The sequence below is a fragment of the Oxyura jamaicensis genome, chromosome 1 (genome assembly GCF_011077185.1).
Source record: "Oxyura jamaicensis isolate SHBP4307 breed ruddy duck chromosome 1, BPBGC_Ojam_1.0, whole genome shotgun sequence".
Lineage (NCBI taxonomy): Eukaryota > Metazoa > Chordata > Aves > Anseriformes > Anatidae > Oxyura > Oxyura jamaicensis.
Genome location: NC_048893.1, coordinates 143,700,345 through 143,724,972, shown reverse-complemented (window position 1 = coordinate 143,724,972; position 24,628 = coordinate 143,700,345). Strand labels below are relative to the sequence as shown.

The following is a 24,628-nucleotide window of genomic DNA, read 5'->3' as shown; positions in this document are numbered from 1 at the left end:
AGTGGAGCATCTTCCTTTTTCCTTTGCCAGATGAGCATCTGGTCTTCACCAGAACTCCTGCCTAGTCCAATAACTTGTCTGAATAGTGGTACCCACCCCCTTGAAGATATTCCAGTAATGATCTTGAAGCAATAAACTGGATTTATTTTGTTAGTGAGTCAGTTATCTGCAAGCTGGAGAGGGTGGCAGTTCGTTGAATCTTCCCCAGTAGGTTTTCCTCAGAGAAGACGTAAAACTTGAATTTGAGAAACACTGATATCATGCTTTTGCCTGCTAGGGCAGGTTTTGCCTTCTTAACATGATTAAATTGCCTCTTTCCTTTTTGGAGTGCACTTCTGTGAGGATCCCAGTTCCTGTCAGTCAGCTTGTGAATGAGAAATGCGGAGAAGATGTTTGAGAACTACTGTGCTTGGCAAAACATGGAACTGACTTTCAGTTAATTTTCCCTGGTGGTTACTCATATATTTCAATACAATCAGCTGAAATATCTTATTTTTCCTAATCACTGCAAATTAATATCCTGTCTCATCCTGCAAGTCTCTGATCTGTCTTTCTGACAAGTAGGTGGTATCGGCGTGCCCTGCCAATAAGTTGAATGAATCTTACATCTGTGCACCGTAGCGTATCTTGTAGATACAAATGGAAGACGACCCTCTCAAGAGGAAAATAATGGGGGAGGGAAGGAGTTTATTATTTTAATCTTCTCTTGCCTTCTCTTAAAAGTTATCTATTAATATTTTGGTAGTTCAGGAACATAAATGAAATATTACTTTTAAGTTATAAATAACTTGCATCCCCTTCCTGTGAATGTTAGATTAATAAGCCTTTCTGACTCTTTACCTTGGGGGCCCTGTAAGTCTTCCAATTAGCTATTAACTGCCAGATAAAAGATTGCAGTATTTTATGTTATCACTTAGATTTACTGATTTTTTTTCAGATGAATATATCGCCAGTAGCTCTTGCTCGTATTTATGAAGAAGACTTCAAGCAAGATATGGCTGCCTTAAAGGTATAGATTCTTGAGCTTCTAAATTTTAGAGTATTTTAATGCAATTTCTCTGGTAAGGAATCTGATTTTGACAGTTTGATTTGGGGGAGGGGGAACAACAAAACACAATTGATTGCCTGTCTGATGAAGTGTTGCTCATAAATTGAGTAGTGATTTACTTTTTCATGCTTCTGGGGAGAAACAGGCTTTACATAGCACGTTTTGAGTACGGAGGGGGAGAAAAAGCATGGCTAATCTGAAAGAGAATGAAGAAGTTAAATTTATTTAAGAACACAGACTTTCTGCCCCATGCAGTAAAGCCTTGGTTCACAGATAATACTTAGTTACTGTCATGCAGAAATATCCTGATCTAAAGCATGTAAAACATCAAATATTCTTTCACCGAGTTCGGGTGACATTGCTTTTTGCCTAGAGTACTGTCAGAAGCAGGCAGTAAGCCACTGGGGAAAGCTAGTACATTTCTTTTTCTGTCCTCATTTTTTTAATATTATCTGCATCTTCAATAGTGCTTGCAACCTTTTGATGATATTTGAAACATTTTTTTGGTAAGATAAAATTGAGAAGAATGGTCTTTAAAATGCGTTTCTTAAATTGGAGTGGCTTGGCAGTAGTGTATTTCATACAGTCTAATGAACTGTTACTACTTCTTTAAGGTCCTTCCTCCTACAGTATATATGAGAGTGACTGAAAACATTCCTCAGATAATTTCCTTTATAAAAACGATAATCGCTAAAGGACAGGCTTATGCAACCTCCCAAGGTAAGATTTGTAGTAAGGCACCTCCTCGTTAGCACATGCATGGGAAGTCAGTGCTCTTAGTGATCCTGTTTAGGGATCAGGTGAGATGTGCTGTACCAGCTTTTAGTGATTACTACAGCTTGAGCAACTCACTGTGATGATACGAGTGTGCCAAACAACTCTTATGCCATTTCTAAGTTAAAAGTAGTTCATTATTTAACATAATTGTTTACTGTAATGAGCTGCTGTCTCAGCTCCTGTGGGGAAGTCCTGGCCTGGGTTCTGCAAGGGAGCTAGGGGAAACTTACAGCTGTACCAGGAGCTGGGTATCTCCTGTGTGCTATAAAAGACATGCCTGCAAAACACAACGTGTGGAAAATTTTTGGTAGCACTAGTGGCTGTAGAAGGATACAAATGTGTTTTAACTACTAGGTAATAATTGAGTCATGGGAAGGGATTGCTAGTTAGTAGGGAAAAACCCAGGCAGATGTCCAGAAAACAATGTTGTCTTATGTGCAAAACGAGCAAATGCCATGAGGGTACTGAAAAGCTAGTGACAGGAAAACATGGGCTGCTACTTCTGCAGCATTTCTGATTTTCTATATCAGAATTTCAAATGGAAATTCAAAGGTACTTAGTTTTGCTTTGTTTTCAGGGAAATATTATCTCTCCATCATATCAGCAGAGTGAATGTACCCCATCTTTGCTTTAAAACTAAATATTTCTTTTCTATTAGGCAATGTTTATTTTGATGTTAAGTCTTGGGGAGAAAGATACGGAGTATTAACTGCTGTTAGTCCTGATACACAAGATGAAGCAGGTAAGTTCGTGGCAGCAACTTGTTTGTGTTAATGCTTTGTCTGAACTCATGATGTATCTATGCATAAACAGTCATTCAACAGTTTTCCAGCTTGTTGTGTATAGCCAGCATTTTTAGTTAATTAAGACATCGTGTTTTAGTGATTACCTACTGAGGCACTCACTATTGGCAGCGCAAGTGGAAACTCAGTCTTTTTTCATGCCTGGTTTTCTCTATACCTTTGTTCGGGTTCTTCAGAACAATCACGATTCTTAATCAATTTTATTTAAGTCCTTGGGAGCGTTGTATGCAAACTTAGTAATGAGGTGATGCTCTCAGCCCTTGCACTAGCCAGCAGTGAGGTGGGCGAGAGGAAATGCTGGGAAACGTCATCTGCCACGTTATTGTTGGGCAGTTGCACCCTGCGGGTGTGTGGTAACCAGATGCATTTACTTCTTTCATTATTTACCATCAGACTACTGCTAAGCAGAGTGGTTGTGTGAGCCCTCTTGGTGGGCTGTGGTAATGTACCCGTGGCTGCGTTCTTCTTTTTTTTGCTGCTGTTTTGCTGAGCAGGGTTGCTGATCCACTCTGTAGTTTCCGTAAGCTGGCTCTGATCAGGTCTCTGCACAGGAGAGTTCAATGCAGGTCTCCTGTGTGCGTTGCACACTGAAGTTCACTACCTCTTCATTGAAAAAAATGTGTTTGCAATTACTGGAAATGTCTACGAGGTGAACTGCACTCAGGTGAACTGCAGCCAGAAGCTTCCCACAGCTCTGCCCTGGAGTTGTTTCATTACAGCCCACAAAGGGAATGTTCTGTAGGGGCAGTTACTGACAGGCTGCAACCGTCCTCCTGATTAGTCCTAGGCACATAGTAGCATAGGGGTCCCCGGCTGACTATAGGTGGGGATGTCCTGCATTTTATTGTGCTGTATTACCTTTCCTGAGTGTGCACAGGAGGCGTTTTGAGGAGCTGTGCCCTCCTGCTTGCTGCTGGAGAACTGCATTCAGAACTGGGGTCCCGTGGTGTACATATGCTCTGCTTTACCAGGTCCCCAGCTTCCTGGGGCTTTGGGGTGTTTTTAGTGACAGTGGGAAGCAGAGAGGTGCCACGACAGGGCTTTGCCTGACATCTCCTCTATTTCGAAATTAAAAAACAGTGAATTGTAGGTCACTTTCACTCTCTGTGAATCTGGAACATTATCATTCCTAAACGTCCTAGACAGCGTGCTCATCGCCAAAGCAAACTGTGGTGGCTGCAGGGCACAGTGTCAAAACCAGGATCTCCTGAAGAGAACCCTTATGCTGCTCCCTGACATGAATAAACAGTTGGTTGTAGAGCTCTGTTAACTCTTTGGGCTGCCCTAGGGTTAACAGAGGCCCTGGGAGCCTGCTGTAGGTGAGCCTGCTCTGGTTAGGGTTTGGAAAAGACGTTTCCAGGGGTGTCCCCTGGGTGCAACCATTCATATTTTACCCTGCTTCCCCTCAATTCACTTACTACTGAGCTTACTCTAATCTCTAAAGATTCAGTGACCGTTCCTTAGTTCATGACTGAGAAGATGAAGAGTGCTGTTTTGCAGTAATATACTCCAAAAAGGCAAGAGAGGGATGGAATCAACAGACACAGGTCAAACAGAGCTCGGCAAAATAGTGAAAGCTGAGATGAAGATTCAGTTGGTAGAGCTCAGGTTAGATTTCTGTCCCTTTATTTCTTATCAATTTTGAATGGTGAAGCAGGTGTAATGGATTTTTGTAATGTGCTTCGCTTAATATTGCATGACGTTCTGAATAAAAACAGCCTCTATATAATATCAATAAAGTACAAGTGGAATGGATCAAGAAAAATGACCATCTGATAGAGCTCTCAAAATAGCTGTGAATCATCATTAAAACGTGTTGGTAGTGGAATGCTGCGAGGTTCAGACTCAGTCATACATGGTGTTTTTGATTAATAATCTGGAAAAGTAGAGGAAAAAGTAAATCTAACGTCACTGCTGATAAAACAGATGAGCAATGTTAAATAATTAAGGATTTTTTTTCTGCTGCTGCTGCAGTGCAACCCGTATATCCTAGGACACTGGATGATAAGTAACTAAACAAATGAGGTAAAACCAGAGAAGGCCAAAAGAACTGAAAGGATGAGATATATTAAAGAACCTTGAATCCATCTTTTTAGCCTGCAGAAGTCAAATTCAACATACTGTTGTTTTTTCAAAAGCTTGATCAAGAAACTGGAAGCCCAACGTAAGCAGGAAAGGAGGAAGGATGCAGGAAAAGGAGTTGGGCAGAAAATAAAATCTGAATGGTTCACTAAGCACACGTTCCTGCTTTCTTTCATTTGTTCATTTATTATTTTTTTTCTGAGACATGTCCCATTAACAAATCCCTTTTCCATGGTAGTCAATACTGATAAACGCTATGGTAAAGATTTTGCACTGTGGAAAGCTGCCAAACCTCAAGAGCCATCTTGGACTTCTCCCTGGGGAAAAGGAAGACCTGGATGGCACATCGAGTGCTCCACGATATCAAGGTCAGATTTCTTATATTTTAGATCCATTGCTGTTTTTTGTCGTCAGTCACAGTACAATAGTAGAAGCAGTACTGCTTTTATTTTTTTTTAATGATCAGTAGAAAGCACCAGCTTTAATCTGAATACTTTCTGTAGCTGTCTTGTTATATTTTGGCACTTTCTCTCCTTAGAGAGAAAAGCGTGCATTTAAAATAAGCCATGCAAGATCACACTGTTGATTAGGGAGTCTTTTAACTTGAATCGAGTAACCAAAGTTTTTGTGAAAGTTAAGAAAGACCTCTTTCATCTTCCTCCCTTCCACGTCACGCAATCTACAGCGGACGTAGTCAAGCCTGTAGTGCTGTATCAGGACATAGGAGATTTTGCTGACATTATCTTAACAGCAGTTGTGGATGTGTCTGCTACTCATCTGTCATTATTCAGATTTCTTTAAAAGTCAGCCACAGTGTTAAATATTCAGATTTCTCTGTGGCAGTATATTCTGTGGGCATGATGTGAATTGTGCATAGTAGCCGTTTGCTTAGAGATGTCTTAAATTAATTTGCTCTGAATTTAGAGTTCTGTTTTATTTTTTCCACAGGACAGCAGTACTTTGTCCTGTGCAGTATTAATTTATGACCTATTAATTTATGTTTGGAAAAAAAGAGGCTTTAGCTCTTCCCTCGTGAAACACTGGTAGTGGTACTTAGTTTTGCATTAGTTTCATATTTTTTTTCAAAGCTAATAAGAAATTATTGAGATCTGACCTTGTGTAACTTGGGAGTTTTGAACCCAAGCTGAAAGTAGGTGGAACAACTGCTCTAGGTTTCTCTTTCATAGGCCGTGCTGGTGCATGCCAGGTCATTAGTCATTACTACCTGCTAGCAAAAAGCATTTATAAAGGTGATTTTATGTCACTAAATAGTTTCAGTGCTGTGGAACAGTTCTTAAAGCAACCAAAGTGCACAAAAGCATGTTGCATTTGAAGTGCAGCCTATGACAGAAGTGCACTCTAGGCAAGAAACGACAACGCGTTACAAAATGGCTTATCTGCTAATGGGATGCTAGTTAGAGTATGTGTGTACTTCTGTAAAAACTTACTTTACTCTACACTTTACTGCGATGAGACTCCTGCCATGTAAATAGGAGTTTACCCATGGAGAGCAGAAGTGTTGTAATCTGGGACTCTGAGAAACGGGGAGCTTATTTTTGTAAGTTACCTGAAGCGTTGTACTGTCACAGTCAGCTCTCAAGTACCCATTTTAAGTAATAACTACTTGTCTGGTTTACCAAAGATCACAAAGCTCTTTAAGTTAGGTGAATTAATTTCAAAATATATTTGAAGTGTGTGTGTGTGAGAGAGAGAAGGTGAAGGGCATTGGTCTCTAGTGCAGTCCTGGAGAAGGGAACCATCTGACGTGACTCAGGTCTGATCGGGAGCTTCACTTACAGTGAGGTGGGCTGCAGCTCTTGTCCCTGAGCGGTTTGCAGATCTGTCTTCTTCCCTCTCCCCAGCTCTTACTTGTGTTGTTGGAGGAAACTGCTGATGGACAGTGTTCCTCTCTATGTGGAAAGAGGGAAGGGACAAGCTGGGGGATCTCTCTGAAGGTCCATACTACATCTAGTTTTGGAGCAGGCAGGAAGAAACAGAGAGGCATGAGCTTTGGAAATAGCCACAGTCTGTCTTCCATTCTTTCTCCTAGTTTACTTCTATTTCTCTGCCCCAAACTGAAAGAGTCTATAAAGTAAAAATCTATAAGCTTTATGCCTACAAATAGATGGAAGGGAGGGTTCCAAAAAATGGAGCCAGGCTCTTTTCAGAGGTACCCAGTGCGAGGACAAGAGGCCAGGACCAACTTGTTAATGGGACATAAGGAGAAACTGGGTGTATTCAACAGTGCACACACGTGTGGCTTGTCTTTCATTTTCTGCTTGCATAGACATTGTGTCTTCCCCAGTGTCTTGAGTGTCTGCAGTTTCTGTGCAGTTAGCATTGATTTACTTTCCGGTAAGCTGGTAAGTATTGTCCATGAAAGAGGAAGGCAAAATAAAGTTATTAGCTTGCCCAACGTGACCTAGCAGGGTCTTAATGAAGCAGTGGATATGTTTTAGGAGCCTTGGCTCCTGAGGCTCGTGAGAAAGTGGCTTGTGATATTGCCACGTGAATACCTTACTCCCAACCACCAGTATCTTAGAGATGTCTATGCCATGCAAGCCCATGGGTAACCCACATGGAGTCGTCACTGCTGTTGGGATGAAAGAAATGGGCTTGGGAGAATCAGAGGCAAGGGGCTCAGGTAAGTTCCCTTGTCATTAACCCATGCACGTGTGTAATTCGGGCTGCAACTGAATGAGAGGTTTGCGTTTCCAGCAGGTCACTCAAAGATAATACTCATGGCAGAGTTGTTTCTCCTTTGGTTTCTGGCTTTTTAGTGGACTTGGATCTTCAGTCTCATTCACACGGGTCCAGAATCAGGCATTTTCTTTTGACATTATAACAGGACAGGATTAAGCATTTTCTATCATAAATGTGTACGGTATTGCCTGAATTCTTACAGAAAAGGTACAAGATAAAGCATAGGAACACCAAATTTCAAGAAATGTTCATCACTGAAGTTGTTTTGTCTGTACATGAAGGAAGTTGTCTGATGCTGATACCCTAGCAGAACAAGGAAAGGAGATGTCCTGCTTGCCATTCTTTCATTTAAATTAGAAAAATAATTGCTCATACTAAGGAAAATTAATAGCAGGCAGGCATGGTCCTGTCCACACTGCTGCAATTTTGATATCGAGATCTGTGTAAAGTCCTCTTCTGAAACTGTAATCATTCAATACTGTGTTTATATTGATGATGTTTCATCTTCTTATTTTCTGCGTTTCTTTTACAACAACCTTTTGTAGTGTTCTACTTACTGAAATTGTTGTTACAGCGCTGTCTTTGGAAGGCAACTGGACATCCATTCTGGTGGAATAGATCTCGCGTTTCCTCATCATGAGAATGAGATTGCGCAGTGCGAGGTGTATCATCAGTGTGAGCAGTGGGGGAATTATTTTTTGCATTCTGGTAAGTAAAATACCAATCACCTGAGAGGCCTGTACAAGTATAAGGGGTTTTGTTTTTTTATTTTTTTTAAAGGTTTAACATTGTATGGCATGAAATGTGAAGGAAACCTTACAAAGGGGTGCTGTACTGCAGTGACCAAGTTCTGTCCTCACTAAAGGAAGAAACATAAATGAGTGAATCTTGAAGCTGTAGAACAAATGCCTTTATAAAGTGGTTACAGGGAAATACTAAATATCATCTGGGGAAATTTCCAAATAGTATCAGTGTATGCGTTATCCATGTACAGTGTTTATTCCTAATTAAAAATGTGGAAAGAAGAGTTCTTCTGTAGAATCTCATCTCCTTTCACTTGATTTCTTCCAAATTTGAGGGTACTGCTTATGGTAACAGTTTCTTTTCAAATTTTACTTTGGCTGTGACAGCCCTGCTGGAAGAGGGTGAAAATAATTGATCTTTTCTGTATGTCCTCCTAAAAATAGAAATTCCTGCTGTCTTTGAGATAGAACCCTCAGTATCTGGAGGCAGGTGAGTGAAGGTGACAGGTAGCTGATCACAATGTTTTAAAAGCTTTGAAACTGGAATAAACCAGTCTACTTCTCCATCATCTCTCAGCACCGGTTGCTTGTGAACTTAAAAGGAAGTTTCCAGTAGAGTACTGAGTAAAATAACCTGCAATTATGAATACAGTGAAAGGCTCTTCTCTTACAAAAAGACTCCATACTCCTGGCAGATAAGAATGGAGAGAAGGCTAAGATGCCTGAACCGATGAGCCAACAAAGCTCACAGCTGTGATTCTGTAGAGAAACATCTGAGCTGGGATGCTTTGAAATGTGGGAGAAACCTAACAAGCAGATGCTCTGCTGCAGTGAACTGGAAGCTCTGAATGCATGATTCACACACCTGTAACTATTTAAATTCTTCTGAGAAGCTTGTGGGTTTTTGTTGTTTTGTTTTTTAAATCTTCCAGTAGCAGTATGCTGAGTGGTGAGTAGGTTAATGCTGAAGACTGAGTCAGACGCTTTGGTCTAGTCTGCTCAGGTGTGACCAAAGAGGTTGCTGCTGGGTGAGTGACTTGGTCTTGCTGTAGCCCATAGATGCCACAGACCTCTGCGTCTCTTTCCCCTAGAAGTGACCTTGCTGCCTGCGCTTGACTAAATGATAGCACAGTGTCTTCTACTCAGTCTTCAGCATTATCATGTTGCTGTTATGTTGAACTGCTGCCTCACACAATAATGTTTCAGCGAAGATTGTGCTGTGCAATGCTCTGAACAATGTCATTATGTGATGGGACTGGCAGCGTCCTTCTGGTAGGAACTGTGAAGTTTCCTCTTCCGACTGTAGTTGCAGTGTTTCTGGGTGGTCTCCAGAGAACAATACTTTGTGTAAGATCTCTTGTTGAACTCTATCAGCTGCTTGTTTGAGCAAGAGCTGTAGAGCTGTGGTACACTCTGGGAATTACCGAGGCCTTTATATATTTGTTCTGTTTGGGGTTAATACCGAATTCTAGTTTCAGTTCGCAATGTAGAGGCTGTTATAAGTCACCAGAAATTGTCCAGAGGCTGGCGCATCCTCCAGGGGGTACGCTTTACTCCTGAAGTGCTGGGAAATTCTCTGTGCTTCCAATGAGACAGACAATACACTGGTTACTGCCAGCTGGAGCCCTGTGCCAAAAAAAAAACAGTTAATCTGAGTTCTCTAGCTTGGATTCAAAACTATAGGGGAAATATTCTTTGAAACCAAGCAAATAAAGAGGGTTCAGATTCAAGATTTCTTTTCTCAAGAAAAGGGGAAAAAATGCCTTGATTCCAAGGGCAGTTTGAGTGCTGAGGTTCTCTAGAAGCTGACAGATTACATTCATTAATTCAAAAAATTTTGCTGGAGGACGATAACGTGAATTATTTAGGGCAAATGAATCAGCTTCAGAAACAATTTATTCTGGTAACAGACTTCAGAATTTTAGCAGGCTCAGAATTGGAGAAGCAATCCCCATTAGAGGAAGAAAATCCCTGCACTGGGGATAAATCTTCTTATAAGGACTTTATTTTTAGACTACTTGTGCTCTGGGAAGAGCGCCAAGCCAAAGTTATGAAAATCCTTGTATTTTGTGATTCTTCAATGAAATCATTCTAAGTGCTGAAGCTCTTGAAGAGGAGTATTATTTCAAATGCAGGTATTACCTGTGCCTTATTAAGACAACATGGCCAAATTGCTTGAAATTAGGCTGCCTACAGGTAAGTCAGTCAATATTTAGACAGCTTTACAAAAGCAAAATAAATAAATAAATAAGCATACCCAGGCTATTCCTTTTCCCCTGACAAAACTTGTGTATGGGGGGTTTATTTTAGTTGTTAGAGCTACGAGTGTCCAGTGTTTCTGGCAGCCTGCATGCTTTTATTTAGGGCCCTGAATTTAACGACACGGCAGTGGAAATGGCCTCACCTGATAGCAGTCAGGGCAAACATGCTGAAAATGAGATTTTTTTATTTAATTGTAGATTTTTGTTGTAGCTGGTTCTGGATCCATACATCTCTTGATTCTTTGCCATCCTTGAAAGGGTGCTGTGCAAACTTCAATGTCCAGGTGCTGGAGGTAGGACTGGAGGTGGCTTTCTCCTGGAGAATCTCAGCTGACTTGAACCACTGTCAGAAAGAGCTAGGAGGTGAAACCAGATGCTTCTCATGTCCATTCACCAAGCCCAAGAAGATTGCTTTTCTCTCCAGAAGAGTTGGTGGGAATTTTGTCCCCTTGGAGAAGGGAGAGGGTTCCAGTCAGGGCAGCAGAGCAGCGCTGTGCAAAGTGATGCAAAATTCAAGCACCAGACTGGGCTACTCTGCAAAAACTGAAACCTCTTCCACCGTCTGTGAAAACAGAGCCATAATTGTGTGTAGCGTGTCCACCCTGAGGAGCACCCCGAGGCATCAGGTAGCACTGGCCTGCTGCATCTGGAAGAATGCAAGGTTGCTGCTGTGGTATTAAAGAGTAAGGAAAGTTCACACTTAAAAATCTGCATCTGAGTAGGGTTAAGTGCTGGGTTCTGCGGTTAACAGAGTGTCTGAAAACTCTGTGTTAGTTGTGGGTGCTTGGTAACTTACAGGATTACTCTATTAATAGGAGAAGCCAATTAAAGCTTTTAACTACATTTCTGAAATGATGCTGAGTACCATTTTATTGGCTCTGTGTTCAGCATCCCTCTGGCTCTGAATAATTGATGTCTTCTATCAGTGGTGGTGGTGTGGCTAGTGCAGACCAGGTCCAGGAGCATACAGCTTTACCTTCTGCATTGCCTTGACAGAACTTTATCCTGAGGCCAAGCTCTGCCTACCCTCCTCAGTGTGATGGAGATCTTTACATCCTTTTTCTTGTACCACAGCCCTGCAAATGGAAGGTCCATGCAGCCATTGAAAGCTGTATTAGTGCTTAGAGATTACATTTTAAAATTAATTCAAATTAGGCATTGTAGCTATAACTTTTCCCCTTCTTTTTTTTTTTTTTTTTTTTTTTCTCTCCCGAAGTCTGGTGAAATGCGGGGCCTGTGGTAGGAGTAGGCTTCTGTAAACATCACACCAGCAGCCTCTTCTTTACACTGCATCCCAGCCATGAGCAGCCAAGAAATGAATCCCTTTCTTCAGACAGAACTTGGGCAATTTTGACCACGATCTGGCTTTGAAGGTAGCCGGGCTAGGAGCAGGGTTTGGCTGAGCAGCCTGCTGAGGTTCCTTACCACCTAAATCCCCCCGTTATTTTTCTTCTACCTCATCAGCTCCCCAAGGCAGCAGGAGAGGAATGAGTCCTGGTGGAGGACCTGCACGGACACTGCTCAGAGCCATGCCTGTGTGAGGAAGCTGCACTGTGAGCAGCGTTAGCATGCAGCGCCTGGTGCCTGGTGCACTCCTTGTGCCTGGAGTGCCCCAGAGCTGCCACGCCACAGAGGCTGTGGTTAACAGCCACGTGTGCTTGGTGTGGCACAGCTGAGAGCTGTGCAGGAGGACTCAGCATGCGGGGAGAAGGTCTGGATGGCCACCTTGGATGCTCCCCACTGCCTTCACTAGCCCCACTTCGAGCGAGTGTACTCCCAGATAGAGCGGATGACGTTATTTCCCAAGTACAGTACTCCTCACTAACTCTTCTCTGTGACTTTAAGCTCCTGTCAGATTCTTTGGCCTAAGTATTCAGAAAAAAAACAGACGGCTTTTTCAGAAAGCTAATTCTGAGCAGTAAAATCTACCAGTTGCCTTTCAAAAGCTATGAATTGCTTTGTGGTATCTCTTAAAATGAACTTCAGAAAACAGATCCTCAGATCTGAGTGTCTTCCTTATCCTGTCTAACCCATTCTGGCAATCAACTCTTTCCAAATTTTTGGTAGATAGAGTTTCAGGATAGGGGATGAGCAGAAAACTTGACACTTCAGGTATTTTGGATTAACGCAATAAACTTTTGGATTAAAAAAAATAGTAGTGAGGAGTACACACAGAAAATTGTTTGGGTTTCAAGAACATCATATTGCAGGATAATTGGATGATCTTTAAAAGTCTTAAAATATTTCTGGAAAGTCCAGGGTAACAGATAAAATACTTTTCTCCGAGGACTGAAAAATGCTTTTTTTTTTTTTTTTATCAATATATTATCAACTTGGTGAAGGGAGACTTTTTGTGGTTTTTTGTTTGTTTGTTTTTTCGTTTTTTTTTTTTTTTTTTTTTTTTTTTAATGATGTCTCTGCTCCTAGGGTGGTTCTTTTTTGAATAACGTTTTCTTCTGTTTTAAAATTCACCCAGCCCATGTCGAGGATGGCGTGGCCAAGCTTTTGAACAATAATTTACACTTTGCATTGAGATGGTTGGCGTACGTCCATCTCAGCGTATGCTGCCTCCTGAGACTCCAGTGTCAGAGTTTTTTCTCATTCATTGCCCACTGAGAAGCATACTAACTTATCCCAATTCTTTCTTCTTTTTAGGGCATTTGCACATTAAAGGAAGTCAAGAAAAAATGTCCAAGTCATTAAAAAACTACATAACAATTAAGGTAAGCTATTTTTGTGAGCTGAAGAGATGTATGTATGTAACACGTAAGTATTAATCACAGCCTTCTTTTGAGAAAACACATGAGCATTTGCTTACACTGCAGTGAAAGAAGTGAAGCAGAGTGTTTTTCTAATGCAGATGTACCTGTTATTCTCTGTTTGGATGCAGGAAACCTGCTGTGACTCAGGGATTGTTCATAACTTGGGTCTTGCTGAGCTGAGAGTGTTTGTAGGAGCAGCATTTGTGCCTAGTACCAGAAGTCTGCGTCGCAGTACGGCTTCTCTTCTGTACACTCATCTTACCGTGAATGAGTTTCAGAATTAGGCAAGGGTGGATATTTTTTCTTGGCCTGCTTTAGGCAAAAAGGGAAATAGTCTCAGCATGTTCTCAGTAATTTATCAAGTACACTATCATAATAGTCTCTTTTCTTCTCCTTTATTTTATTTCACTATTTTTTTTACTGTCACCTTCATGCTGATGTACGGAGACCTTTGTCTTTTAATACCTCCAAGCTGCATGAATACGTCCTGTTTTACCCTGTCAGAGAGAAGGAACCGTTTGCCAGAAGCAGTTCAGTGAGTCAGTAGCTTGTGGATCCTCTTCTTTCCTCCCTGAAGGTCCACAAAGGGGTTGAGCCAAAGTTTGCGGCGTAGCGCAGAGCAGGGTTTGTGTCATCGTGTTGGTGATACGCTGCGCTTAACACCATCTCAGCTCCAGCGATGGCTGACACCTATTGTTCGAAGCGGGTAATTTTCTTCCTTTAGACAAAGCTTGAGAGGCTGTTTCAGCACGTACGTTCCCCTCTGCCCTCTTGGAAGACTAATTACAGCCCTTTTAAAAGCAGTTCTGCTTTATTCTGAATTCTCCCGATCTTGTCTCGTGTGTGTACAGTTAAGCCTCTCCTCCCCTAGGAGAATTATCCATCGCTCACCGTTTTCACAGCAGTTTCCTGAGTCGAAGCAGATGCTGTAGGCAGGGTGGAGCAATGGCTATTAATGCAATGCACACAACAAAAAAACGTATAGAAATGCTCCCCTGCATTTTTGCAGCGGCACTTCTTTGTACGGAGGAGAGTGTTGTGCAGGAGGCAAACAGAAATTTCTTTGTAGCCAGCAGCGATACGCTCAGCACCAAAACATTCAGGGCCTTCTCTCTTTCCTTGTGGGTTTCTTCTTTTAATTTCTGCGATTAGACATGGTTAGCAAGTATTAATCCTCTCCGGCAAGTAACTTTCAGTCCAGTGAGCCAGATTTCTTCCCATACAGTCTTTCTGCATCCCGGGCGCTAAGCCCTGTGTGGAACTCTGTGCCTGTGCTCTGAAAAATTCACGGCCTCGGATGGTGCCGGCGGCTTTTCCTTTGTCTCGGGTGGCAGAGGAGCGCGGAGCGCATTCCTGGCAGCCACTGAGGCATGGCTCTCCTTTCCTGCAGCCGTGCTGGATGCTCTCAGTCCAGCTGCGCTATTTTTCTTCCCCCTTGTTTCCTTTTCTGTGCATTTTTTTTTTTATAATGGCTATTAATTCTGACCTCCAAAATCAAGTGCGTGGCGATCATGCACAGCCAAGCAACCTGCTTTGAAAGATTTACGGGTACTTTCTTTCTCCGTGCTCTGTTCTTAAGGAAATACAGAACTGATTTCTGCAATTTGGATGACCTCTTTCCAGATTCAAAGTTTTCCTCAGTAGAATTTATTTCCTTGCTTTCCTGACATTGTTCCCAGAAGCTTTACGCTAATATACAGAAGGAAAACACTGAGTACACAAAGTTATGAGTTAAGTTTATTTCCAAAAAAAAAAAAGGCCATTTAGTTTCACAATCTGTTTCTTGATTTAGCTTGCACTGATTGCCTCAATTATTTCTATTTTCACTTGAGAGACTGCACATTGCTGACATTTCGCTACCTTCAGTGTTCAGGCTGGCTCAGTCTGGCAGCAGGAGCTAAATTCCAAAATGTGCGTCTTTAAGCAAATGACACCTCCCATGTTTTCTTCTTGTACTGACTTCACCTTGTGGTTTTCTATTTCAGTGGCACTTCAGTGTTACAAACTTACTATCACCAATTTGCAAATTGGGGAAAAGAAAGAGACAGGAATGCGATGTTCAGTTAATCTGCCACCTTGTTCAACCTTCTTGCTGAGAGCAGAGCTGTCAAGTGATGGAATGTTTTATCCGTGTCCCTTCCAAGCACTTAAATACTCCTTTGTCGGGACAGTAAATTATTTTTAGAGCTGAATAAGTAGTAGGGTGAAATAAATGAGGTTTCACAACTAGCATAGATCATTTCCAGTGATTTTTTTTTTTTTAAAAAAAAAAAGCTTTTTGTTCACTCCCCCATTTTCCTTCATAAGCTAGTCCTCCAGAAAAGGTACACTCATTTTCTTCTTCAAGAAGTTTTTCTTTATCATAAACTTTGCAAAACTTAGGAGTTGTCCTTTCCTGTAGGATTGTATCCCCCTCTTAGTCTAGCAATTTTTGTTTGTTTGTTTTTTGCACAGGTCTTTATTCAATGTACATTTGATCATCATAACAAAGTATTTTTTCAGCGTTTTATATTTGTGATTGACATTACATGTGTATTTGTATATTCTGTGTATATATACCCACTATATGTGTATGGAATTAGATTTTATTTAGTTCAGACTTTAAACCAGTTTTCTAATTTAAAGCTTTAATCCTAACTTAAAGATCAAAGGTTATGTGTAATGTCAGTTTGAAATATGCTGTAAATCTAGCGTCAGAGAACTGAACAACAGATGACGAAATGATCTGACGCGATACTAAAGCTGCCTTTCTTTGGGTGGGGTTTAGGATTTTCTGAAGAAGTTTTCATCGGATCAATTCAGGATGTTCTGTCTGCGCAGCAGGTACAGCTCAGGTAAGAGAAAGGTACGCCTGGCTTTTCACACACGCCTCCCAGACTGGAGATCCGGCGGTGCACAGGAGGGGGGTTCCTCCTGCCGTGCCTCGCAGCTCCCACCCTAAGTGGGAAGGTTCGCTGTGCTCCGTGGGGCTGCTCTTAGGCTGACATTTAGAAAGGCATCTTTACCAAGGGCAGCACTTAACTGTTTGTCTAAATACCTTCCTGAAACTGAGGTTAATTACACCTCTGAATTAATTACGCTTTCAGTTAATGAGTTACCTCCACCTCTGATTGCATCTGTTGCAGCCAGTTACATTTCAGTCACAACCAACTGTTTTTAGAGACAGATGTGGGTACAGCTTTGCCTTCTAGCCCTCTAGGGTACGACAAGGGCTTACTAATAATTCTTTATTTTTATTTTACTTCTGTCCCGTGGAGTTGCTCGGCATTCAGGGCAGTGCAGCTCACTTGGGCGAACACTTGATGAGCTGATGATGGCGGTAAGCTGGCAGAAGCTGCTGGCAGGGAAAGCTGCGGGGGAATTTTGCTGGCTTCCCTCTCTACACCAGAGTGTTTCCGTCAGGCAGGCACTGCTTTTAACCAGAAGAGGTTTTCATGCGGGTAGCGTTTTTACCAGTTTATCGATATCTGCCAAAAGTGGATGGTAGCTCCATGGCTGCTGTTGGATACTGTGATTTGTCAGCACTCCTGGTACTGCGCTGAGATGCTGGAGCACACTGAAACACCTGCTGTGTTATTAAGCCAGCCTCCAGATGCCTCAAATAAAGCACACCTAGCAGAAGGACTGGGAGAACTGATGTGGTGAAGGCTCTGTGGCTTTGCTAATGTGTAACACGCTGTGCATCCACACAGACAGGCAGTTACTGGGCTGGGAAATCTTTCTGCTCATTAATACCTCTGGCTGCTTGCAGGAGCTACCTGCCTGGTGGAGCATTGCTTTCCTAAGGCAGCCAAAGGCATCAGGAAGGCTGCGTATTCCTGAAATACTCGGACGTTTGGGATAGTAAGGGCGTTTGTAGCTGCCAGCCTCCACCACTGTCGGAGTGGAGGAGTGAATGCTGGTGGGGAATTGCAGCAGGGTGCTACTGCTGTGGGGACAGCAGCCTGCCTGGCTGTTTCCTCCGGGCCTCTGTCGGAAGAGGAAATAATTGTGCACACTTGAGTGGCACTCTGGCTGCAGCTGGGGGCACGTGGGAGTCTGGAGTGAATGAAACAAAGGATGAAGTAAAAGGCTGGCACCTACAGCATTGCCCTACGTATGTTTGTTCTAGAAACAAAAGCTGAGAGGCTGGGTTGCCTTAGTTGCCTCAGGGGGGAGGGATGGCACGGGCAGCCCTTGAAGCTGAGGATGCCCGCACGCCCCTCTGCACTGCTCCGGAGCTGGCTGCCTTTGAACCACCCTGAAAAGTAAAGAATGGCCACGTCCTTCTAGGATAAATATCTTATTGCGATAAAAAACAGGGCTGCCTGTGCAAATCTAGGTGTCTTTGCTAAAAGGAAGCGTTGGTGTCGTATCCATGTAATGCCAGTGAGCCGCTGTGCAGATAGGAGCTGCTGGGAGGTGTGCGGCACTGCCACGTGATGAGGCAGGATGAGGTGCTGATTGCAGGACCCTTGTCAGGCAAACGGGCACAGTCAGGCTCTTACTGAGCGGTGAGTCAGAGCGTGCCCGTGCCGTCAGCTCCGTTCAAAGATGACTACTGCATTTCTCCTTGCTGCCTGCTTCCCAGAGGTGAGATCCCGAGCGCCTTCTCTTTGTTCCTAAAAAGCTTTCTGCAGCCTGAGCCTGCTGGTGGCGATTCCTGCCTTGGAAGGAGAACACGTTATCCTCGCTGGAGTACAAGCTTGGAGAGTTGGGCAGTGTTATGTGCTCGTCAGACTGAGCCCATACAAAGCCTTCAGGAATGCTTAGACGAGGCCAGTGTCTGATGGCTCTTCTCGTCTGGAAGCACGGAGGTGCTGTCCACTAGGATAAAGCTCCTTTGAGAAGAAGGGGCTGTGTTGCCTGGGGCTGGGCACCTGCAGGACATCACCACGGACTCTGGGCTGCTTAACAGTAGGAGCACACAGCCAAGAAGACATGACCAGAGAAATGGGTTTGGAAATAAAGCCTGAGAAATGAGGCATGACAGATGCTAGTCATCTCCCTCTGTGCTTGGGTACTGCGGCACTGACAGCCTGGAGTTTGCTCCCTCTGCGTAATGAAATCAGCAAATGCTGGGTGGCATCGCCACGTGTGCTTTCTGACTCCAGCTTGCCCCGGTGTGTCTGCTTCTGTGCACACAAAGTGCTGAGCGGTGTGTTAGGGAAAAATAAGACGTGCAACAGAAGAACAGCGTGCCCTACTGCTGCCAAGGCCGGTGCTGTAATCACTGTTCCCTAGCCTCTCTGCTCTTACTGATTTTTTCATTCTGAGGCTATCAAGCACATGTTCAGTACTCTGCAGTTTCCCTAGTATTTCAAAGAAGATCCTTGCTTGGTGCTGTAGTTTATGTAGATCTTGTGCTCAGATCTTGTGCTCAGAATGGGCCTTTTTGTGGTCCGTGTTACGTTTACCCTAAAAACCCTCTGCTTGTCTCCAGAACAGGCTCAGAGATTTTCTGTACTTGAATGAACTGAAACGTTTTCCTCGTTTGGGTCTCAGGATGTCGGTGCTAACAGCAAACCTGTTATTTTGCATTTAGCAGCGATGGTTTCCGTGGCAAGGAGGGAAGGGGTGGATGGAGAGCTGCTTGAGCAGCGTGTGTGCCCCGTGGTGCGCTTGCAGCACGTGGCGGGTTAGAAGAATGCCCTGAATCAGTGGAGAAGAATGGCTTTAATCAAAGCTTCATCAGAATAAACTTTCATCAAGTATTCCTCTCGGAGCCCCTGTAACCAGGGTAATCAGTTGAGTAATCTTAGTGGATATAAATGATCTCCTTCGATATCTCACGGTTTCCTAAAAGTCACTACATCAGTCTTTTTAAAAGCTTAGTAAAGCTTAATTTTAAAACCAATGTTAAGGAGCCAGTAATGCAGATTTTTAATTACACACAAGTGGGAAACCTGACGTATACAGTCCAGGCTAACGCCTCAGTTACACTGGGACAACTCCTGCAGAAAGAATCCTGTTTAAACAGCTAGGCTTCTTTGGGATTTATGCTAGTGGCACCGAGATCAGGGCTCACATCTGGCTTCTGCCCTCGGTGAAGTTACCTAGTGCAGACCTAGGTGGCAAAATGCTGGGTGCCTCTAGGTGTTTAGGTGCTGGTGATGCAGTCCTTTAGCAGTAAGTGCCTGTGTTCCTCAGTCAGTGGTGAGGGTTAGGTGTCTTCGGAGGTCTCCAAAGGCAGAATGTGTCTACCTAAATTAAAATAGGAACAAAATTCAGGGGGAGATCAAAGGTATGTTCTCCCAGCTTTAATCTGGGGGGATGATTAGAAGCACATCCCATCCAAGTGTATTAGAATAATAACCAGGCAGAAAGATTCAATACAGAAAAACAAAAACAAAAACAAACAAACAAACAAAACTTTAAATCAAGTAGGTGTTTACTTCAGAGAGCTTCCAAACAATCTTCAGAACAGTCTAAAGCTTTTCCACTAGGCTACATGTTGTCATGTGTAATGATTGTCTTTTATGTTGATCTAATTCACCTAGTGCACTTGAAAACCAGAGTTGCTAATTAAATGTGCAATTACGAAAAGTTTGCTCTGACAAGTAACAACAAACTTTTGTTCCTGGAATGACTGTGGCTCAAAATATCGTGCCTATGTATGACAGCAACTTCCTCCATATCACAATGCTCGTGTGTTTTTTTTTCTTAGCAGTAGAATTCAGTGATGAGACCATGAATGATGCAAAGCACCTTCTCCAGGCAATCTCCTCGTTTGTTAGAGATGCAAATGCTTATATAAAAGGACAGCTGGTATGTGACCCCGTGAGAGAAGACATACTGTGGGAAAGGTAAGTGTGCTTCCTCTATCTAGAGATTGTGATTATGTGAGCAATAATTGCTGACAGGCTTGGAGGGCTGAACTTTGTAACATACTGAGTTCTGTTTAAGAACTGGGAAGCTATCTTCCCTGCTATCCCCACCAAGGGTAGCTTTTTTTCTTATTTCTATAGCCAGCTGTTCTTCCTCACAGTCAGCTATACTTAGTTCATTGTATTTGTAAAATCACGTTATTTATCTAGTGTGCCTGACCTAACATAAGCACATTTGCACCTCCTGACTGATGTAGAAGGAAAAGCTGTGTCTGAAGTCGCAAAGCTACCCAGGACATAAGAAGAACTGTGTTTTAGAGACTGAAGAAGAAAGAAGACAACTGGAAAGTAATATGCCTTGGGTACATGAGCTTGTAGTCAAACTGGCTGACAGGCTGGTGTGAAGGAGGGAAGGGTTACTCAGAAAATGGTCAGGAGAGATTTCACAGGGAAAGAAGTTCTGTTTGTTGGGACCCTGACAGCGATGAGGAGAATCTCTTCTGGAGCCCCTCACAAAAATTGGATCATCTTCCAGAATAGTAGAATGATCTGGGGGGGACCCTTAGGGATCGCCTAGTTCCAGCCCCCCGCCGTGGGCACACACACCTTCCACTAGGCCAGCTTGCTCAAATCCAGAGATGTGGTTGGTGTTGGGTGTAAACCTCAGGAGCCTGGTGCTCTGGATTTAGGGTGGGAGAGGCAGTGAAGCGCCACACATACAAGCAGCTCTGAGGCGTGCCAACAGAGGGGAAGATGAAGTGAGAGGCAGTTTCTTGGTGGTGCGTGCACGGTCGCATTGAAGAGCTCGTGGCTCTACCGACTGCGTCTCACTGCGTCTCGTAAGGAGCAGCGGAGCGTGTCACAAGGAGGGGGCGTTGAATTAGCTACTCGTGATACTGGGCAGCTGAAGCTGTCCTTCAGCTGGAGGCAGCAGGGGACTTGCTGCTGAGGGATGAGGCTTAGAGGTGTGAGGCGTGTGAGGAAGTCAAAATAGAGTGTCAGTGGAGGACATAAGAGAGGGCAAATCTTGTGTATCACTAAATGTAAAGTTCTTATTTTGGGAAAGTGGTAGATACTAAATGGAGAAGGGGAAATTCACAGGAAATAGCTTTGGGTGAATGGATTTAGTGTAGCAGCCATTTGATACCTGAGAGAGGCAGGTATTCCAGGCAAAACCACTCAGAAACAGGCAAAACAGGGTTGAGGAGATCCCCAGAGGTACTACGATAGCTTGAGGCTCCCCAGGTAACCCTGCTGCTCCGACTTTATTGTGGAGCAGCATCCCCGTGTCAGTGGCTATCAATATCCAGTTCACCTGGCTTTGTACAACAGGAAGCTGCCAGCAGCTTGCTGTTCATTCCCCCTGCTCAGCTCACCCTCCCCTGCCAAGAGGCCCCGGTGGGCACCGCTCCTGCGACGACAAGTGCAGGCTGCCCAAGGGGCGCTGGAGGCGGGCTTGGCTTTTCCACCAGACCTTTCTCTCAGCCTGTAGTGGGGTCACGGAGCTGGAATTCAGCTAGCCGAGAAAACGGGGAGGCAGAGCCTGCATCGGAGCCGGATCCTGCCAGCAGGACTCCTACCTGACCCAGCCCAGCTCTCCTGCTAAGCGCTGGAGCAATGCGTGCGGCGTGGCTTTGGAAGAGAAACGTGCCCTCAGCGTGAAGAACGGGCTGCTAGAATAAAAGGACTTAGCAAAGCTGCTAATGTGCTTAATATCAAGCCAGCTTTCCATCTGTTTTTAAATGATGAAGGCGAGCATTGCTCTGCTGTTGGTTCCTGTGATTAATGATGTATTTATTGAACGGATGTAGCGCTTTGGGTTCTGACAGGCGTCAAGTTTTTTCCCTTTGCAACTGAAAAATGTGTTCTCTCCTGATCGGTGTAGCATCTCCCCTCCCGGAGCAGCTCAGGAGGAAATGAGTGTCCTTCTGATGACTCCTCCTGACTAGCTGATGGCTTCAGCGTACTGCTGGCATCTTGTTTGTCTTATCTTAAACGTTACCTTTTTTCTTCTTGAAGGCTAGCCAACACAAAAGTGAACGTGAAGGCTGCGTTTGCAGATGACTTTGACACCTCCAGGGCTGTTGCAGCAATTATGGACCTCGTTCACCATGGCAACAGACAGCTTAAGGCTGTTACTAAGGTAACCCATTAGGATACAGAGATCAGAAAATGACAGCTGTCCACTGTCCTACTGTTTAATGCAGACAGATTAGTTTATTGTTCACACGAGAAACCAGCAGAAACAAAGCTCCATAAATTGTTGACCTTAATGGTCCCCATTTGTCCTGGCTGTAGCACAGGAATTATATATGACTATTGTATTATGCCTCGCTGTGTCCAAAGTATCTCTCTTTGCTGCTGCCCGATATTATTTATACCTCGGGTTTTCAAAAGGCCTGAAGCCTCTGTGACACGCTGCTAATTTTAATGCTGGTTTTACGGCCTTGCCATGCTTCTTTGCTTCGCATCCGTGCCTAGAAGTCGGCCTCAGTAGGGAAAGGGGTGGTGGTCACTTCTGGGGAGCTTTGGCAGGCAGGCATAGTTAGCTCTAAGTGCATGAATGCTCGTGGTGGTGAGCCCAGCTTAGAGGAGCAGGGATCTGCTGCTGTTGGCAGATCATAACTGTGGCCTCGGCGTGCCTGCGTGAGTCCCCATCTTCAGGTGACTTTTGGCAAGTCAAGACCCTGTTAAGGTCTCTCGATGCTGACATGAAGGAATCATCTGGAAAGGACAAGACCCGAGCAATAAACACAGTCTGGAGACTTGTTCTCTTTTACCCACAACTCTCTTTCTCGCTCGAGGCGAACAGCTCAGCCTTGCTGCTGTGCTCCTTAATTTCTGTTTTCATGATGTCCACCTTGTGCTGTGAAAGAGATGTCAAGTACATAGCAATAGCTGCTTTTAAGGGAGAATTTGCTCATTGCTTTAAACATCCTGCCTCCACCTGCTCTTGTTTTGGTGCTGATTTTAAGCTCCCTCTTCAGCCTCATCTGCCCCTTTTTGTTACAAAATCACTCGCCAAACATATCCCTGGCTCAAGCCAGTTTGCCGTAGGGATCTGCAATAGCATTACTGCTCCTCAAATGCACATATTGCTAGTCACTGCTCGTTTTCTCTGAATTCGTTTTGTCAACTTTGTCAGCTGAGTCTGGTAGCTTGGTGTCTTGAGGGAGCTCATCTGGGTGCAGTCCAGCTTTTTACGTTTTACCTCCTAGTCAACGTGTGGGTGCTTTTTTTCCTTAAGAACTGAGTGAATTCACATCAAAAAGAGAAATGAATCATATTTATCTTCTCATAATTTTTATCTTAGTTGGCTCGTTCCTGTTTCTTTCCTCAGCAATTCGCTTCAGCTTCTTCCAGTTTGGAAATTTTAGGTTTTGGCTTATCTCAGACCCCGATGGAGCTACCAGATAAAAGCCAGCACCAGCTGCTAATTATGTCATCATTCTTTTTTTTTTTTTAGGCAACTGTTAGTCCCTTAAATCTCTTCTCAGTCCATCATTTAATATTGAATTTATTTTATTTTATTAGTGAAATAAATGTGGAGGAGAGAAATAAATACCTGTGTTCTTAAACACTAGTCCCTCGCTGCTGCGCTGGTTGCTGGTGCTACTAGGGCATGACAAAACGCCATAAGCAATCTCAAAGCAGCCTTCATGTTGCTTAAATCAATAAGACACTCGAGAAAGGGTGGTGGTGGTGTTTTTTTTTTTTGACCTTTATTTTAAGGATGCCCTTGAAGCTGCGATTCTGTTCTTTCATTTGGTTTCCGTGCGCAGAGCCCTTCCCGGCTCAGCAGTGCTATTTTCAGGTGCAATTTGCCGCGCGCGTGTAATGCGCTGTGGTTGCACGCATCTCCCCTCCTCGCTGCGCGTGCTGGTAAGAGGCTCGTCCCCTCCCCCGTTTACTTGCATCTTTTCCCCCTCACCGCACAAAGGGAATCGCTGAAGGTGCTTTTATGGCCGCGTAAAAGTTCCCGCCGGGGCAGGCTTTACTGGTAGGGGTGGATCTATCTAATTAGTGGTAGCTCTCCCTCGCCGACTCGGCTGTGGAGAGATGCCGAGCTCTCTAATATGTATTGACTGGACAATCTCTTTTGAGTGTTTCTTAAACAGGATGGCGGATCTCCCAGAAGCTCTGTTGTGTATGGAAGCATCATTTCCTACATAGAAGGCTTTTTTAATGCCCTTGGGATGTCCTTTGAAGAAAGACAGGTATGAAACCCCTCTTCTGTGTGCACTGGCACATGGTAACAGTGCTAGCGTTCCGTTCTGCACAACGCTTTCTGAAAGCGTGAAATGTAACAAAGCTTTCTATGGTTTCAGCAAACCCCCCCACATTCCTTGCGGTTTCTGCTGTGATGTTCTAGGAGAGCGTCTGAGCAGGCAGAAAAGGGTAAAGCACAATGGGGGCATTTTTCCTTCCCCTGGGGATTCCTGTTTGACTTCTGCGGCAACTGCGTTGTAGAAGCAGAAGCTGGAGGAACAAAACAAGAAAAAGTTAGTGCTGGAGGCCTTTACGGTGGTGCTGCTATCTATCTGTCTTTTCCCTGGCTCTTCCTCGTTTTCTGATGGTTGCATCCAGGCTGACTTTGATAGTCATACGAGTGTTCCTCTGCCCAGCAGGAGCCAGGGCTCAGC

At 43.8% G+C, this 24,628-nt stretch overlaps 1 protein-coding gene across 3 annotated transcripts in view; it reads left to right on the top strand.

Annotated features, from left to right (window-relative positions):
• Positions 1 to 24,628, top strand: part of CARS2 (cysteinyl-tRNA synthetase 2, mitochondrial) — a 35,883-nt gene that overhangs the window by 5,754 nt on the left and 5,501 nt on the right. For 2 of the 3 annotated variants that reach the window (XM_035318112.1, XM_035318128.1), the window contains 10 exons: positions 938 to 1,009; positions 1,663 to 1,768; positions 2,484 to 2,567; positions 4,949 to 5,078; positions 7,988 to 8,121; positions 13,073 to 13,140; positions 15,947 to 16,013; positions 19,826 to 19,964; positions 22,005 to 22,128; positions 24,104 to 24,202. In XM_035318112.1, coding sequence (XP_035174003.1) covers positions 938 to 1,009; positions 1,663 to 1,768; positions 2,484 to 2,567; positions 4,949 to 5,078; positions 7,988 to 8,121; positions 13,073 to 13,140; positions 15,947 to 16,013; positions 19,826 to 19,964; positions 22,005 to 22,128; positions 24,104 to 24,202 — 1,023 coding nt within the window. The remainder of the gene's footprint in view (positions 1 to 937; positions 1,010 to 1,662; positions 1,769 to 2,483; positions 2,568 to 4,948; positions 5,079 to 7,987; positions 8,122 to 13,072; positions 13,141 to 15,946; positions 16,014 to 19,825; positions 19,965 to 22,004; positions 22,129 to 24,103; positions 24,203 to 24,628) is intronic. The other variant, XM_035318123.1, reaches the window with a different exon arrangement.